Source organism: Melitaea cinxia, chromosome 3, assembly GCF_905220565.1.
Source record: "Melitaea cinxia chromosome 3, ilMelCinx1.1, whole genome shotgun sequence".
In the NCBI taxonomy this organism is placed as follows: Eukaryota; Metazoa; Arthropoda; class Insecta; order Lepidoptera; family Nymphalidae; genus Melitaea; species Melitaea cinxia.
The window spans coordinates 1,855,902-1,875,400 of record NC_059396.1 but is presented as its reverse complement, the minus strand read 5'-3'; the positions used below and the strand labels follow the sequence as shown (position 1 = coordinate 1,875,400).

At 35.8% G+C, this 19,499-nt stretch overlaps 1 protein-coding gene across 1 annotated transcript; it reads left to right on the top strand.

Moving 5' to 3' along the window:
• The first annotated feature begins 9,129 nt into the window (after window positions 1–9,129).
• Window positions 9,130–18,992, top strand: LOC123668826 (stress response protein NST1). The gene is made up of 8 exons (XM_045602520.1): window positions 9,130–9,287; window positions 13,880–13,957; window positions 14,776–14,942; window positions 15,451–15,665; window positions 16,411–16,528; window positions 17,065–17,205; window positions 18,587–18,727; window positions 18,921–18,992. The coding sequence occupies exons 1-8, from the start codon at window positions 9,212–9,214 to the stop codon at window positions 18,990–18,992; spliced, it is 1,008 nt and encodes a 335-aa protein (XP_045458476.1). The 5' UTR covers window positions 9,130–9,211.
• Window positions 18,993–19,499: the final 507 nt, after the last annotated feature.

Sequence of the window (19,499 nt, the reverse complement as noted above, 5' to 3'; positions counted from 1 at the left end):
ATGTGAATGTGTGAGTATAAGCTTAACTTTCTTTTACGATTGTCGGATTTAGGTTAACAATTTAGTACGTAACAACACTGTACCTATGTAAATCAAAAGAGTTCTAGTTATCTAAAGTGATCATTACAGAAGAGATACCATCTAGTTACTAGCACTACTCTGTTCTGAGGTACAGTTATTTTGGAAACAATTATTCATCACGATTTTTTATCCATTGAAATTGTGTCGAGAGTAAGCGTCGTATTTTAAATAGGCACAAACAGGTCGACAGACCACGCCTCCGACCCTCGCTTTAATTGTAAATATTTTCCATTATGTTAACGAAGAAAAAATTGTTCCTTTATTTCAATTCGCATGAGTTCTATCCTTGAAAATAGTGGTCTTACTCATCGATTTCGAATCACCTTGAATTTAACACGGAAATTCGCTTTTGCAACGTGCACTTTTGTTGCATTATTTAAACTATTTATATTTTAATTAAAAACGTAATCCCGTAAACGTTTCGAATTAATAGGCTTTTAAGTAGCCATACCCTTAAAATTATATTAAGAATTTTGGGTCAAAAATATTTTGTTTAGCAATTTTAATAATTGTATCGTTACTAGTAACGGTTATCTATACAAATAAATTTGGAGTGTTTGTAATATTAAAATATTTGTAATATTAAAATAACCGCTTTTTACTAAATGCATATATGGATGTGTACACGGTACATATATCAAAATAACATTGTTTTCAATTTTTGTCTGTTTGTCGGTCTGTTTATCCGGCTAATTTCTGAAACGGCTGGACCGATTTTTACGGGACTTTCACTGGCAGATAGCTGATGTAATAAGGTGAAACTGAGGCTGCTTTTATTTTAGAAATTTGTTTATTTTATAACCCTGGGAACTGAACAATTACTTTTTTGTTAAATTCCACGCGGACGAAGCCGCGGGCACAGCTTATGTCTATATAAAATATCTTTAATGTAGACACAAATTATTCCTACCGCGTCCCATATAGGTGCTCTCATTTTATAATAATCTTGATATGAAATATTCATGCCTACAAAAATTTGGTATTAATAAAACAAGTTACGTATTCAAATTTCTTTGTTAGGTAGAAAGTTGGAAATGTAGGAACACATGGCGAGGCAGACGCGCAAACGTAGGCGTCTGGCCTTGATCGATCCGCCTGTACGTGTGTCATTTTCACCGGCTTTCCGTGCCTTGAGCCCCTTTATAACATGACGAGTCCTTTATACGATCTTATACGCCCGTAACATCTTAATACGCTCTTTCGAGGTGCTGAGCTGGATGAGGAAGTGTTAATCTCTGAGGATTATTAATTATAATATGATAGACATAATATCTATACATCTATAACTATATTTTAAAAAATTTGAATGTCTGTAATGTTAAAATAACCCCATTTTACTAAATGCATATGGATGTACAATATACCAAACATATATCAAAATAACATTTTGGCAAATGTTGTAAAGAGTAACTTAGGCTACTTTTATTTTAGAAAATTATTTATTTTGTAACTCTGCGAACTGAACTATTACTTTTTTGTTAAATTCCACGCAGACGAAGTCGCGGGCAAAGCTAGTTTTATTCTATGATTTTACGGTATCTTTCTTCACAAAAATAAATAAATTTTTAAATACAATTATATGTTATGTACAAAGAGTAAAACTTAAGCATTAGTAATTAATTGTTTCAGTGGAATTGACAACATTGAAAGAGAAACCTTACTTAATTACCTAAGCACGGGGGTATTGATTTTATGCAACGTATATAGTTAAAGCCTATATATTAGTAATTCCAAATGCATAAAAATGTCACTGAATTATTAAATAATTGTGTTTGCTAGCAAACGAAAAAAAACCGACTTCAATTACATCGACAAGTAATACAACGTAAATCGACGAAAAAATAGTCAAGCAACTACGCGTGATCAAAGATTACTCAAAAAGTAGTTATCAGATCTCGATAAAATTTATATGTGACCACATGATAAACATCAGCTTTCGATTAAATTAAAAATTTTCAAAATCGGTACACCCAGTAAAAAGTTATTGCGGATTTTCGAGAGTTTCCCGCGATTTCTCTGGGATCCCATCATCAGATCCTGGTTTCCTTATCACGGTACCAAACTAGGGATATCCCCTTTCCAACAAAAAAAGAATTATCAAAATCGGTACATCCAGTAGAAAGTTATGCGGTATAATACAACGTAGGTCGACGAAAAAAGCGTCAAGTAAAAACGCATTATTAGATATAACTCGAAAAGTAGTTGTTAGATCTCAAATAAATTTAAATGGGACCAATTGGCACACACCACCTTTCGATTAAAACAAAATTTGTCGAAATCGGTCTACCCGGTCAAAAGTTCTGATGTAACATACATAAAATACAGTCGAATTGAGAACCTCCTCCTTTTTTGGAAGTCTGTTAAAAAACATCTCGAGTGGCTAAAAACGTCACCTGAAAATCTCATAATATGTATATAAGTATATTATATATCTGTGTACTAACCAAAGGTAACTAACTAACACAAGACTTTTTAACACCAAAAGTAGATTTACCGTTATAAATTCATACCTACCCTCAACAAACGGTAACAGCAGTAGTTTGAACAATAACAACGAAAATATTTGAGGATATTGAGTTGAGATCAATCAAACCAAGTGATCCGTGAAACGAATGAGACATAGAAGGGAAATAAAGATGTTACATAAAGCCCGTCATTATAATATCGCCCCTTTTCATATTAAGTATATCAGATTTATGATTCGACTACGAAAATACGAAATTCTAGTGGGCTTGTTAGATATTTTTATTAGCTTTTTTTTATTTGTGTTAAGCCAATAACTTTTTATGTTAGTTTGAAATACCAAGTAGGTACCCGGCCAACTTCGTATCGCCTAACACAAACTTTATCGTATGGTATTAAAGTTCAAATTGACTTTTAAGTATTATCACAAATCTTTTGTATGGGAGTATAAAAAATTGTTGTTTTTAGACTTTTTCAGGAAATTTTAAATTTTTTTTTTTAGAACTTTTCTCTCCGTAAGAACCATCCTCGTACTTCAAGGAATATTTTAAAAAAAGAATTAGCGAAATCGGTCCAACCGTTCTCGAGTTTTGCGCTTAGCAACACATTCAGCGACTCATTTTTATATTATAGATATGTTAATAATATAGATTTTTTTCAAATAATGAAATATATTAAAACTTATAAATATAAACAAATAATTACCTCATACTCACCAACGTGGGATTTGTAATTTGACCAATAACAGTGTGTCGGGGTCCGAAAACACTCAACACAAATGCCCAGACCACAAAACATATGTATGGTATATATATAAAATTCTATATAATCAGTTTCCTTCTGTGGGGTTCGAACCTAAAATCGCTATCGTAAAATCTCATTGCTGTGACTTCTACGCCATTCCATAATTAGATTAATTATTAAATAAATAACTAGATTTACATTAAAATAGTAGTCTATCCAGTGTGTCCTAAAATGGCCTACGTCTAATTTTTCAGCCTGATTAAGTTTGCAAAGGAATATGATTGGCAAAATTACAATGAACTTTAAGTTACTAAGTTTTGCAAGTCATTCTTTTATTGAGGCCTTATTTCTGTATATTCCAATGAACTATTCTATATCGTAGTAACAATATATCTTGTGTTAGCTGCATGTCGGCGTTTGTTTGCTAATATTCATCAATCATGTCGGGGCGAGGGGTGTTGTTTTTAAGAGGTTCAACTTAGTGTTGGAATTTATTTTTGCTTTTTTAGTTATGCTTTTCTATTGTAATTGTTTTTGTTTTGTTGAAAATAGGATTTACGAAAAGGAAATTTTCACAAAATATTCATGCAAAATTACTTTTTTGGTATTTTGTTCATTTTGAATCAAAACTACTTTGTTGCAGCGATAAGTTTTATGGCTTATAACGTTTTACAGGAAACAGCATCCTAATCGTATTAGCTGACTCTGAGTCTACCTGCATTGATTGATACTATTATTACAACATTAGCTTCGCATGTATGAGTATTTATTATAATGTTACTAGCTGATCCCACAAACGTTGTTTTTCATATATGTTATTAACTCCTTTAATTCTCCCCCCCCCCCCCCCCCATGTAACTTAGGGGTACGAAAAATAGATGTTCGCCGATTCTCAGACCTACTAGTTTCGGAGGAGTATTGTAACTAGCATAGTGACACGAGAATTTTATATATAAGACAGATTAATGTCATGACATTGTCATTAATAAACTGTTATACAATTTTTACATAAATAAACCTCAAACATAATATACCCTCACGATAACAAATCAAATAAGAAGGGGTCGGAAATAGAGGCTTCATTCATTGTTGGACGGGGTTGAGGTTAAATATGTGAAAGTGACAGATAATATCTGAAAAGGTTTGTATTTGACTTTTTATCTCACCATCTGGAGGGCAAAAACGCTATTTCAATGTTTTACCATTGGGTGTTGATGACGTTTTCTTTTGTTATTTTCTTATTTCATTGGTTCAAACTTTCTTTCATTGTGAGTCAGTATATCAAAAATGACAATTCTGAATCTACTGGTCGACAATCAATTTTATTGTGATACCACTAAAACAATATATTACCACTAGAAAGTACAATATCGACGTCCTGATTGAATGCATTCTATAAAAAATTGTCTAGAAATAACGATTTGTTACTACTGAAGTTTGTGCTTAGAAAATTATTTAAATAACGTTTATTGTAAAAACTTGATGGGGGTGACTTTTGACTTTGGTATTTTAGCACAAGCTTTCCTTATTTTCAGAAATTTATTGTAAATAACTAAGTTAATACAAATGTTTACCGTACTAAAAGACAAATACACGCCCTGTAAGTATCTAACGATAATCCTGTATCGTTGCTGCAGTAATAATACATACATGACCATTGAAACCAAGGCACGGCATTAACATAAGTGATGATTTATTGTTAATTTTTGTTGACAATGTTTAATTACCCTCCGATAGACAAGGACAGGTTTCGTCAGTTGCTGATAAAGTAAAACTCTTACTATTACTTTACTACTTTTCTTAATACATTTACATATTACCCGCTTAAAAATGTTTTATGCAGAAAAAATATTCTATGACACAGCTAAAGTAAAGGACCTAATCTTAAATAACATCGGCTCCCAAGAGCAAAACTTTACCTGAAAAATTATCTTATGTACGAAGCCTAGAAGTTCTGTGAAAATGTAATTATCAAATAACTCAAATTGGTAGATTAAGGCAATTTATGTAAAATGTGGACATAAAGAATATTTTAATTTTATGTTTGCTATTGAAATTATTCGATAATTTTGTAACTTTTCTACTAAATCTATATAATTTAATTACTCGATTTACAAAATATTGTACGCCAAATATTGAATACTAGCTGTGACCGCGACTTCCTCCGCGTGGAATTGAATAAAAAATTTACTGTTCAGTTCGCAGAGTTAAATAAATTTCTAAAATAAAAGTAGCCTAAGTAACTCCTTATTACCTCATCTATCTGCTACTGAAAGTCCCATCAAAATTTGATCAGCCGTTTCAAAGATTAGCTGGAACTAACAGACACAGACAAAAATTATAAAACAAATGTTCAGTCAGTCAGTCAGTCAGTCAGCTCAGCCTATTGCAGTCCACTCCTGGACATAGGTCTCCCCAAGTTCGCGCCAGACATCCCGGTTTTCCGCAATCCTCATCCATATGCATTTAGTAAAAAGTGGTTATTTTGATACTACAAACAGACACTCCACTGTCATTTATTTGTATGTATAGATTGTATGCGAAGAGATTATTTCCTCAGTCTCGGAAAACTTTCCGCGGAACAGATGTTTCTTATTCGTCTATATTTAATATTAATTTTGCTCTACAGCCTATATGTAGGGCAACTATTGAAATTCAAGCAATAAAGTTTTGGTACATGCCCAAGTTATTCCAAATTTATTTGTAACAAATTATAAATTGCTAGTAAAATTTCGTGGTTAAGGAATAGTAGGAGATCAGAAGACGAACTAGAGACAAACTCCACCTATCTGATTAATGGATGATTTTTTTTTCTTTTATTAGGAAAATAATCGCGAAAGGATGGGCTGAAAAATTCTGGCCGGGCTATATTGAATTCAAAATTGAAATATTTCTTTTTAATTTACTGACTGTATGAAGCATGTAGAAAATTCGAACGTTGAGTTGTCTATTATTTTTCTGGCATAACTACTGTGTGGCAAGTATAAACATTAAACAGGTATATTTATATATATTACTACTAGTTACTTTCACCCACTTGCTTAATAAACAAAAAAATTACAATCAAAATGAGCGCTGTTTCATTGCGAATATGAGAACATAGGGCTGCCTGCTAAAAGTTTGGTTTGAATGGCGGTTGCCGAATATAATAAAGCCTGGCCAACAATTTTCCACCCTAATATATCGAGATTTATCTTTAACATACTAAAGATGATAATTATTTCATTTTCATCCATTGAGCAGATGGGCAAATATCGAGATTTATCTTTAACATACTAAAGATGATAATTATTTCATTTTCATCCATTGAGCAGATGGGTGAATATCGAGATTTATCTTTAACATACTAAAGATGATAATTATTTCATTTTCATCCATTGAGCAGATGGGTGAAGATCACGTCTAGTTCGTATCTTACACTAGAAAATTAAGCGATTAATCTATACCGTCTCTATCTTCAGAGTTTACGTGGTAAATTTACATATCAGTAATTTAAGATGTTTTCTAGAGATTAATACAAAAGTTAATAATTTACTGTCCAATGTAATATTTATGACATAAAATATATTGTCGTTCATAAAATATGTCCTATTGTGAATATCTCATAACAGTGATAATGTTCCAGTTCCAGGCTTGAATGAAATAGGGAAATCTCCATGTTTCATTTATGTTACACGCAGTCTAGACACCCTAGTCGTAGAGCGTCGCCAAAGCTGTAACTCGGTAATTGCTTTTGGAACGGGAAGCTTTTTGCAAAAAGTCAAAAACGCGCTACGATTTTCACAACATGTGAATCATTGTGATAAATTAACAAATACTGAAAAGTTGGCATTGACTGCGTATCTTTCAATTCTAATTGCCGCTTGAGCTGTTCTAGATTGTAATCCCTTAAAATAAGGTTTATATTTAAAAAGGATGAGTAAGGAACGATTTTACAGTTATGCTGTTTTAAAATGAAATTTATCTTTCATAATTTATTATGTTGAATTTTAATTATTCATGACTTTAAAATTAATAATAATAAGAAAATACCACATATTATGTGCATTCTTGGTAATGAAAATAGATAATTATAGAAATAAATTCATTTAAACACTAGGCGAACTTAGTGCGTAGTACCAAAGTTTAAACCAAACAGAAAAAAAGAATAGAAAATGTATACATATGTAATATGGGAAATTAAATATAAAACCTAGAATCACCGCTTCGAATGAATACCTGTCCTCGGCCCCTATATCATCGTCCAGATATGACCAGTAACGTCTAGAGGTCAAATTGTTATGATTGTACAAAACCTGAAAATGCCTGAAACAGGCAAATCGATACCCTGTCGCAGGCGGACGCGCGCCGCTGCTTCTTAATATTCTTTGCCAAATCCGACGTGCACGTGACTCAACTTGTTGCCGTGCTGGAAAGGGATGACGCTATTTAATTAAACCTACGCCATATTTATTTAAGATAAATCCATTGATTAGTGCGCTTGCGACTAATTGTTATTAATTATTTTGCCTTTTTACATCTTGTAAAATAGTACTATGTTTGTCTTATTCTCTGTATCTAAAATAGTCAATATAAATACTGCTTGAAGTAGCTTGTTGTCCCCTATTGGGCGCCAACCTTAAATTGACTGGAATTATTTTCTTTACCTTGTATTACAAAGGGTATGTTTTAGTTTTCATGCCTCAAAAAACTTCTCCCTTGTTTTCAAAGTGCTTTCTGCACAAATCTATATCCGTCTGTCTCGTGGCTGTTTTTTACTGTAAGCCCGATTATTATGAACTAACAATGTGCGATGTTATATATTGATGGATATTGTCTTCTAAGCGGACAGGTGCCGGACACCGCCTCTGGTATTTCCATATCGGTTCCTGTATCACCGTATTCATGGCTCGAGTGCGGCTCCGTCCTGGAATTTCCAGTTATTACCGCAGGGGGACGCGGTCTCGGGGTTGTTGCCCGGAATCGATCGCCGCGTCACGGTCGCCGGTGTTACCGGTGCACGAGGTTACGACATCGTCATTGTCTGCAGTCGCATAATTGCAGGAGCTTCCTATTGAAAGATATAAATAAATATGTCTTAGTTCTGTAAATATTAACGCCTAATCGATATTAATGGTGTCGATACAAATCGATACACAGCTCATTATTATAGGTTTTTTTTTTTAAGTTTTTACCTATTCTTAAAAGGTGTTAAGAATCCAAATCGTAATGGATTTTAAGAACGGGAAATCAATCGGAAGCAATTCGAGAGGCGAAACAAATTCAACGTTGCGTTGCCGGCTGTTAATTGGCTGCGGGTGGCGGCGCCGAGACGGCGGCGGAACCGCCGCATGGTACCCCCTCGCTCGATCTAAGCGAGCACCCGCCCGCCCCTCAGCACTCTGAGTTTTTATGACCGAGAAGCCCACCGAGACCAGCGCGAGTCGAGTCTGGGCGATTCTTCAATTAGTTTGTCTTTTCCACCCTTCAGTCTTTTTCTTATTTACTGCTATTATATTGTTGCGCATTGTTATATTCACCTCCGGACCTTTAGAAAATATATTAAATGATTATTTATTTAGTGATTAATCTCATGTTTGTAGTTTGCACTCACTTTTGAGTAAATTTTTTCGTAAAAACTTAAAACTTTCGAATATTTTTTTTTTGTCCCATAATTAAGTTTCAACATCTTGGACCACTTATTTTTTCATTTGATGAACTTATTTTCTTCTGTGGGGTTATCAAGTTAGGGACTGTAGTGAGGTAGGGGATGCCTAAGGGGTGGGTCCGCAGGGCGGGGGCATCGGGACGCGGGGTGTAACTATCGACCAGCAACCCTCCCCCCCGGTGTAGCTCAGTTTCCGGACGAGAGTCGCGCAGTTCGCTCGCGCCGCGTTGTGACTCCGTCACACGTTAGATAGATAGTCAATTTGAAACTACCACCATGCTGATAGGACTTGTTCGAGATTCGGTTATGCAGTGCTTTTGCCACTCATGCCGAGCACCAGTATTACCTGCAGGTTGGAATTTCCACAAGGAAGAGCCTTGGTTTCCATGAAGTTTTTAAATTTCTTCTTACCGGCTTTGCGGGTATGCTCGCTACGACGTGAAACGCCCACTTACTTGTTGTACTATTTTTCATTTAAACTCAAACTATAAGACAAGCTCCTGATTAAGTTAAAAGAAACTATTGGAGATTGAAGGTAACGAATGTCGTTATTGTCTAATTAAAGTGATAGATTTTTATATAAATAAATTTTTCGAGGTTGTACAGACTTGTGAAAAATGGTTGTAAATCTATTAAAATCAGTTAACAACCGATACATTAAGTGCTATTTTTGATAATAAAATTTCTTTTTATGATGTTAGCCACGCAACCGGCCGGCGTGACGTTGTAATGTCGGTAATGTCAATTCTGAGGGTATATTTGTATTTATGTCATGTTGCACGCGGTGCGAAAAAAAGATATACGAAGGTGAAGAAAAAAGATATACTTAGTGCGAAAAATATAGAAAATAACTTACACTTTTGTGTATTGCATAAAAAGAACCAAAACTCCTAGTAATTTTATTTAATAGAGAAATAATTGGCGTACATTTAACATTATAGTTGCGTATTTGTTCATGCCTATTGAACAACTTCGTATAAGTACCAAGTATTATTACTTGGCTACCATACTATTTTTACTACAAGAGTTTTCGTTACAGATAAATCGGTCTTATATATCGACATCGCTAGACATATTGATTTAACATTAGTGCATGTCAACCATTTTGTATAGTACGCTATAACCACTTGCGTCCACCATTTTTATCCGACTACGGCAAAGCCAAATAGAGGTTTCTAATTTTAGCAGTTTATGTATGTACGTTCATCTGTTCCCTCATATCTCTCAAACTACTTATCATATTTAGACAAATGAGGTATCATTAGAATGTGGCGCCCTCTAAAGGACATAAAGGGACGTAATATATTTTTATTTTGTCGTAGTCTAGTTTTACTTTTTAACCGACTTCAAATAATTGTGTTTGCAGGCAAACGAAGAAAAACCGCCTTCAATTATATCGACAAGTTATACAATTGTTGTTGGAAAGCAGATATCCCTGATGTAGTAGGTACCATGATAAGGAAAGCAGGATCTGATGATGGGATCCCAGAGAAATCTAGGGAAACTCTCGAAAATCCGCATAACTTTTTACTGGTGTACCGATTTTGATGATTTTTAATTTAATCGAAAGCCGATGTTTATCATGTGGTCATATTTAAATTTCATCGAGATCTGATTAAAACTTTTGGAAGTAATCTTTGATAATGCGTATTTACTTGACTATTTTTTCGTCTACCTACGTTGTATTACTTGTCGATATAATTGAAGTCAGTTTTTTTTCGTTTGCCTGCAAACACAATTATTATTAACGTTATTTTTGTGCGTACTCTGATAACATAAATCTCTTCGACACTTCAAGTATAAAAAAAAAAATAGTAACAAAATTCTTTATTTTAGATACGTATCTTTCCGGAGTTTTATGCATAAAAATGATCAAAAAGTTTTTCCATTTTTTTTCCTAATTGACTTCCTGAGAATTACGATCGTTACGAGTTTATGATGTGTGTGTGTGTGATAATGTATTGTTTTATTTTTATTATATAAATAGGACTATTTCAAAAATGTGCTCGATTATTTTCCGACACGCAAATGTCGTATAGTCATCATTCAGACGTACCCTTCTAGAATTTCATAACAACATGTCTCTTTGGCATTTATATTAACTTAACCTTAATTAACATTCCTCCAATCAACGATACCAATAAACGTAACGATTAACATTTGCATAAAAGGTTTGTGTGTTTTTACACAAATTGCTAATGTACCCTTTTGTGAAGAGACATTAGGGGGTTAGAGATGACATAATTGTTAAGGGTGCAATTATCAGAGTTGAGTTTAATAGGCTCAACAAGTTTGGCACCCCTTTAATGTTCAGCTAATGTGACACGAGTCTACGGACCGTGTTCTCTGACGGCGATTATGATTATTAATAGATGGACAAATGGGTATACTGAATAGATTTTTTTGATAAAGTATCAAAATGTTGCTATTTTATCGGCCAAATTTTATCCATATGTTTTTAATTAGCAAAATTAAATCAAAAAGAAAAAAACTATTTCTACTCCCCTTTTATGGCGCGATACTTATGTCCAAGAAATTGTGTCAAGCCAGTGGTTAAGGTTTACTCGACCTAAAAAACAGATATATCATATTCTAAGATCCTGATTTCTAGGTCGAGTGAAGCGAACATATTAAGAAGCACCATAGAGTAGACTGCATATCTTTAATCTTCGACGGCATTTTGTTTGAAATTTCTAAACAAAAGAAGTTTCTACTATTAATAATTATTATGTTAATAACGGAAGGAAGGGAAATTTTTATCAGATGCTTTAGCTGATACGTAATATTGTCAAAATGATGCATTGCGGTTTAAAAGATTGCGTGACCGACGAACTCACTACCTACACTCTTCTAAGATTGATAACGGTAACTAAAAAGTGATTCGTTAATGAAGGCTTAAAGAATTTCATTATTTTATGATCGTTTTCAATATTTTTATGCCAATTCTCAAATTAAAATAATTCTACTAATTAAAAACGGTGTTTATGGGTTAAATTTTGCGTCTTTTTAAAGTGAAAATATTCTTTATAACAAGGATTTTATTATTTTAATACAAATACAAATAATCTAGAATATTCTTAAAAATACTCCGCTCTGAGTTTATACGTGTATATGTGTGTATATGTTCATACGTGTAATTACATTCGCGCCCCCGTTTGAAGACACATCTCGAAACATTCGTATTCCCAAAGGCTGTAAATTCGCTTTCCATTTCACCCTCGCGAGTTTTAAAGCCAGGTTTAAATATATTATCAGTTTTCATGTCGTATCGTGTGGCGCCAGAGGGGCTGCTCGCCCTTGTTGTAACTAACGTATTAAATATTTACCTTCGATTCGCTCGCTTTTTTTTCACTTACTCGTACAAATATTTAAATTTTAACCCTCGACTTATTATCGCAGGAAATATTATATCAAAGTCTCTTTAGACGAGGTCACCAGTTCTTTAGCGGTTATGTAAACTAGGATTAGTAGTTCCTTTTGGCGAAAAACCGCAATATGTCAGCAATCCGCATTATTGAGGTCGTGGCCTGTGTGACGTAAGATTTTCAACTGCAGTGTTTTGCCGTGAAAATTGAAATGACATATGCCAATACTCGATATTCACATATTATTTATTGAGAATATTTAATATAAGATGCCATTTTCATTACAATTGGTTGTTAATGATTTTAAACTACCCTAATTTCCATTCGCCCTTTATGCGAACTTTATAATCTTGAGTAATGTAAAGCGTAACAATAGCAGTTTACCAATTGGAAATTTCAGTTTATTTTCAAAATTGAATAGTTTTTAATAATTCAGATTACTGAATCATTTAGAAGCTCGCACATGCGATTCATATATCAATGTTGCGTGAATATTTTATCATTTAGATTATAATTATATTTTTTTCTATACTATATTTGTAATTACTTTTCGATCCAGAAAAGCATACGTATACGTTCCCATTCATTTAACGTATCGAAAAACATTTGGCCGGCAAGTTAATAAAATCGTTCATTAAAAGAAGAAGGTTTGACATAAAAAGAAAATATTTTATTACCCGCAGATAAAAAAAAAATGATTATATACGAACTATTAGAGGAATACTTTTAGAACGTTTTGTTTCCAGTACACATCTATAGCACAAAGCTTAGTATTATTGTCATTACATTGTGACAAAATCGATTTTCGTTGTCACGCGACAATCGATTGCTTTTCATTAACTTGGGTTCGGTTGCTCTCGGAATAAACATTAGCTGACCGAATTGCCTGTAACGGATATTCGATTGTAGTCGCTAGAGGGGAAAATTTGGTCTCGGTACTAATAAATCAACGCTCTTCAGGGCCCTATTCGTTTTCATTAGCCTTTACAAATAACGACATATCGAACATCCAAGTAAACTTATTTTTATGTCCTTCATCAATTACCAAAAAATTCAATACGAGATGGACTTCCAAGTTACAGACACCAAACCAGAAATGCATTTAAGTAGGTGATCTAAATATTCTAGTTGTTGACGATGTATAATAAGGTCTATTTCAAGTACTTCTTTTTGTTTATAAGTTTCTTAAATATCGTGGTCACGTAAACTCTAGGCAAAGTCTTTAAGATATAACTGTAAAAGTTACACCAACTGAAGAACGGATACAAAAATTGATACATATTCTGGTGTAAAAAGTAGAAAGCAACCCATTTTTTGCAAACTACGGAAAGATGCTCTGCGACCTCGTTTTTTATTCCTGGCTTTTGTTTAACACACATTCTAGTTACTGTTGTTTTTTAACAGTATGGACGAAAATTGATACAAATAAAAAGAAAATACCGTAGCTTTTAAAAAAATATTTAAAAAATAGCTCTAGAATTTGCGTCGATGATGATTTATTGCAAGTGGGTGTTTATAACGTCAAGAGAGCATGAGGCATTGCCGGTTAGGACAGCTCTTATAAAATTGTCTTGTTTAGCGCACCGGCGGTCAGCGCCCGCCAAGAAACCCGTCGGGAAACCACGGACTAAACAACCAAAGAAAGTCAAATTCATCAGTAAGTTAACGTTGTGGGAAATTTCGTTTTCACTTTCTTTTGCTTTTTTATTTTTACGTTTTTAATAATGCTTTCAAACGTTACATTTGTTATTTCACCATGTTTTATTATAAAAATGGAAAAAAACTTCAGTTCATCATACAGTTGAGTATGTGAAAGCAATACAATTCCTGGGGATAATTACTCACGTACGCTCGTATATAAAACTTGGTATAATAGAGCGATATTATGACTCACTCGGCTGGGGAAATTCGCGTCGCTCGACTCCCTCTCTTTATAATAAAATAACATAGACGGATTCTTTGCTCATTCCTACGAAGTTAGCGAGCCGACCTTGAAAATAGTTATAATTTTAACACGAGGGTCCCCGGATACCAAACGTTTTTAAAATTCCAATCCGTAATGTAGACCGCGGCTTAATTAAATAGCTTTTGTAACGTGCCCGTCGCCGGGGTGTTAATTGCTCCGTAATCATAATTTAATGCATCGTATCGTCCATGTTTAAACGCACTTTCGCAAAGCAAAATGGACTTTATGTGTTCGCACGTAAAGCGAATACGTTGAAATGTAGATGTCCAAATTAACGACTGTCAACTCGCTGTTAAAAAGATTTATGGAGTATGATATATGCTCTGGATCATCATGGTTAATAAATAAAAAAATATTTGTCCATAAATTTGGGCTTAATAGCTATTTTTAAATAAAACCTATCAAAAAAAATTACCCCATTTATTTGCTATTCATTTTTGTTTCTGTTACTCATATTTTATACAAACGTTTGTATTATGGAATAATCAAATAATTTGATTTATTTACAGCCACTGAAATCCGCTGCCAAGAAATGTCAAAGGGAGGGCTAGCGTACGAAGTGATCCTGGCGGAGCCAGTGGGCGTGCCTGTTCCACGTCGCGCCGATTCACCCGAGAAGACTCCCTCTGTTGAAGAAATTCAAGAAAAGCTCAAAGCCGCTGAGGAAAGGAGACGTGTAAGTTTACACGACATCTTTTCATGGAAGTAGGCAGCGTACAAGTGGGGGGACGGTTATCTGGTAGTAGTTGCTGGTAATCATTAATTAAGTCTGCCTTTATTTGTAAAGAAAACTAACCAATTTGCCGAGATAGTACTTTGCGTACACAAACATGGTCACTTTATTTCCTTTGTATTTGCAAATCATAATTTTCCCGAAGGTTAAGTCGACTACGAAATATTTTCTCAGTAAAATCGATAAGAACTTGACTTGTCTCGTAATTTTCATTGTGCTATGGGTACCACCATACATATTCGTATATCTACGCGAGTCGTAAAAGGTGGAGCCGGCTGCTCGTAAAAATAATGCTCCTGCTTTGAGGCTACAAAGGGTTTTTGGGACATATAAAAAAGTCACATTTTAACATTATGTCTAATGGCCGAAACCTTTTATTCCCATTTGTATTTAGTTTGAAGAGTTATTAAATTATTACTTCAAAAATATAAAGTACCGAGATATTTTGCAGAGTTTGGAAGCCAGCAAGATGGCCGCGATTGCTCAGAAGATGGCCAAAATTGAGGAGGCCTCACGCATCCGTAGCGAACAGACGAATAACTTCATCGTAGCCACAAAGGAAGCGCTGGACGCTAAAATGGACTCCCATGAAGAGAAACGCGAGGCGTACATTAATGAATTGCGCGCTCGTCTTAAGGATCATCTCGAAGGCGTTGAGAAGACTAGGTGAGAACTTCGATTTACTTTCATGTATCAGCTTGTAAAATTTTCTCGGTCAACTCAAACTACTTTTCTATATAGCGTTAGTAGAGTAGTTCTCCGTTAGTAGACCCTTGACGACAATCAACGGTTGATGGCAAATTGGGTCAGTAATCACTGTAATGATTTAGTACCGGCCGATAAATTAAATTTCTCCTGCTCAATTGCATCAAATTTTAATTAAAACCACGCGCTCATATCTTACAATTATCAAGCTGATTAGGTTATAAACTGCCCATAAACTGTTGGCCTATAATGTACACCATCGTTATTGCTGGCAAAACATACTTATTTAATAAAATATGTAAATTTTACGTTTTTTTTATTACGGTTTTGAACAAAAGTAACACTTTCTTTATTCAAGGAGGCTAAAATTCTACTAGTTTTTACTAATTATTTAGAATTCGCGTAAAAATATCGACTAAATTAGCGTAAAACTTCGGAATTTAGATTCGGAAAAGAGGTATCTATAAAAAAACGAGTTTGCTTTAGACCACACGATTGAGTAGAACTTACATAACGTAACTTTCTCCCTATCTTTACTAACTTATATCTCCCTCTCAACTTCCGTTTACCTCGCCATATCACACTTTTCGTAACTCTCTCACGCATTCACCAACTTACTCCCCAAGTCAAGTGTGTGTAAAGGAGTTCTACTTTAAAAAAATCTGCATTTATTCTTCTAAAATGTAATTTTTAATTTATTCTCTAGGTTGACGTTGGAACAGCAAACTGCCGAAGTATACAAGGCGATTGAAGACAAGATGAACACAGCGGCCGACAAGCGCGACGAAAACATTAAGAAAATGCTTGAACGCCTCCGTGAACACGTAAGATGTTTATATAAAAGTTAATGAAAGTTTGACCTTTGAGTGTGGAATTGATAAAACTACAGCTTTATATATAGGTATTTTTATGTTTCCCAAGAATATTATTTATCGAAATAGTATTTCCATTTTTTTTTACGTCACTAGGTCGGCAAACAAGCGTACGGCTCACCTGATGGTAAGCGATTACCGTAGCTTATAGACACCTGCAACACCAGAAGCATCGCAAGCGCGTTGCCGACCCAATCCCCAATCCCCCCAGGAGCTCTGGTCACCTTACTCACCAACAGGAACACAATAGTGCTTGAAAACAGTATTATTTTGCTGTGATCTTCTGTAAGGTCGAGGTACTACCCCAGTCGGGCTGCTCCAGATTTTGAGCAGGAAATTCCTGCTGTGCCTGCTGTGCCATTTCTGCTGTTCCTTGCTTAGTACCGTTTTTGAAAATTATAAATGACTTAAAGATATTAAGCATTTATATATTCGAGAGTATATTCTATTGCGAGTCAAGTCGAGTACAAAGTGGGCGGCGGTCGCAGGAGGAGCAGGTGCGCAAAGTGCGCGCCGGCAACCAGGAGCGCTTCCAGCAGCTGGAGAGCGCCATCCAGGACAAGCTGCAGCAGGCCGCCGGCCGCCGCCTGCAGCTCGAGGCCGAGCAGCGCGAGAAGCTGCGCAGCTACGTGAGTGTCGCCACGTCGCGCCTCGCCACCTCCTACCTCACCGCCTCACCACCATGCTCCCTCGTCACCTCGCTACCTCGTCAAATCGCCACGTCAATACCTCAGTACCTCACCACTTCGCTACCTACCTCGTCACCTCACTACCTCACCACCTCACCACCATGGTACCTCGTCACCTTACTACCCATTACCTCGCTACCTCGTCACCTCTACCTCACCAGCTCGCCACCTCAGTACCTCACCACCTCGTCACCTCAGTACCTCACCACCTCGCTACATCACCACCTCCGCCACCTCGCTTTCTGATCACGAGTGGGATGTTATACATATACACCGACTGCACGTATGTAACGGGAGACCCTCACTACCCGAGTGCATGTACGTGGCCTTGTTTTTTATTACGGAATGTAAGTACCTAAATGTTGCTAACTTTCGCACAAATCAAACATGTAAATTATACGAGTACTCGCACGCAGCGGCTTGTTCAATCTTAGTAGAACTATCTTCAATGGTCCCCGACGTAATGTTAGCTCATGCACCGGTGAGTCGCGAAGCTTCAATGAAGGTAAGTATAATAAACATTGTCATGTCATCTTTTTAGTTTGTTTTTTAGTGCCATTACTAAAAAACTTTAAACATTTGAAATAGGAAAAGGAAATATCAATTTCTGTAATACTTTAAACAATTATTAATTATATAAAATGTTAGTTTATCCCTGTGACAAAGAATGATAATTTTTTATAAAGGGATATATTCCACTACAGTAACAGGATGAAACTTTGTCCCCTATTTTTAATGCTTGTTCAAGCCACACACTTTACCTTAACTAAAATCTTTCCTCTGGCACTCATTTTAGTGCAATTATCAGATAAAACCCCAGACTGTTGAAGTATGCAAATTTCCGCTTTCGGCAAAAATGATCTCCGAGATTAGATGTCACCCTTTAAACGGTTAACAAAACGTACCTGGGCCCTTGTCTAAACTTGACCTCGGTCACGGCTTTCCGACCGTGCCTCGTGCATAAAGGGCACGAACAATAACCCCGCGCTCGATGTTCTAGAACAGTTTTTTTTTCTCGTGGTATGGTATAGTACTCGTACCTGCCTGTAATATGATTATTCTTCTTGTTTTGAATTTAGAATTTAAGTTGGTCATAGTGAGTTTTTATTGTTCTTCAAATAATTTGATCGCATTTTTTTTTGCTTTTTATGTTGTTGTTTTTTCATAACCAATATTCAGTTTTTTTTAATGCGAAAATCATTTTACACTAATTTTTCGGACGTCATTTTTTTTTACATGAATCCATTAGTTTTGTCGGCCATTAGTTTTAGTTCATCGTTATTTTTATTTTTACCGTTCTTTCAAATCATCCATCGTACAGAACAATAAGCTCGCTGAGGTGCGGTCAGTGATCACTAACAAAATGGAGGAGATCACGAAGGACATCGAGGTCAAGCTGTCCACCGCCGAGCAGAACCGGGAGAAAGAGATCCAGAAGAAACTCGACTTCGTCAAGAAAGAGGTTTGTCACACTTGCTACGGTTCGCCACGTTAAAAGACTAATGATTCCATTAGTCTTCCAGAAGTATTTCTAAAGTTGACGGCACATCTAGGTTAAGGTCATCATCGCGTAATCGTTTCTCAGTTGCTGGCTTTAGACGATAATCGAATTATTTTTCACTGATCTTTACTAAAAGTAATTTTTTTTCTCGCAGGAGCGACGCGCCGAGCTGGTGCGACAGAACAAGAGCGCGCGTGCTGAAAGTGAGGCTCCCATCTCCGGCTAGAGAGACCGCCGACACCGCCGACATCGCCCGACACCGCCGACATCGCCGACACCGCCGACACCGCCCGACGGCACCCGACACCGCCCGACACCGCCCGACACCGCCCGACACCGCCCGACGGCACCCGACACCGCCCGACCACGCCCCATCGCCAAGCCATAATTGATCTCAAACGAAACGCATAGTTTTTATTTTGCGGAAGCGTGGGTGAGCTCGGGCTTACAAATACTCGGTGGCGTTGCTTCGATTAAGTATATATTCAAGCTACTTCTGTTTTAAAATACCTAGCGATGTGAAGTCTTCTTCAGCGGAAATCATGCCAATTATATTGCAAAACGATGTCGAGTCGACGGTATACCGTGTTGGGCGTTTTTGTATTTAAGATTTTCGTCGCCGCTAATATGTTTTTAAATCTAAATGTGATATGGCCGGTCTCCACCGCATGCGTCACGTTCAGCGGAGCGATGCGTCGGTGTTGTGACGCGAAGTAATCCAACACAAAGGAAA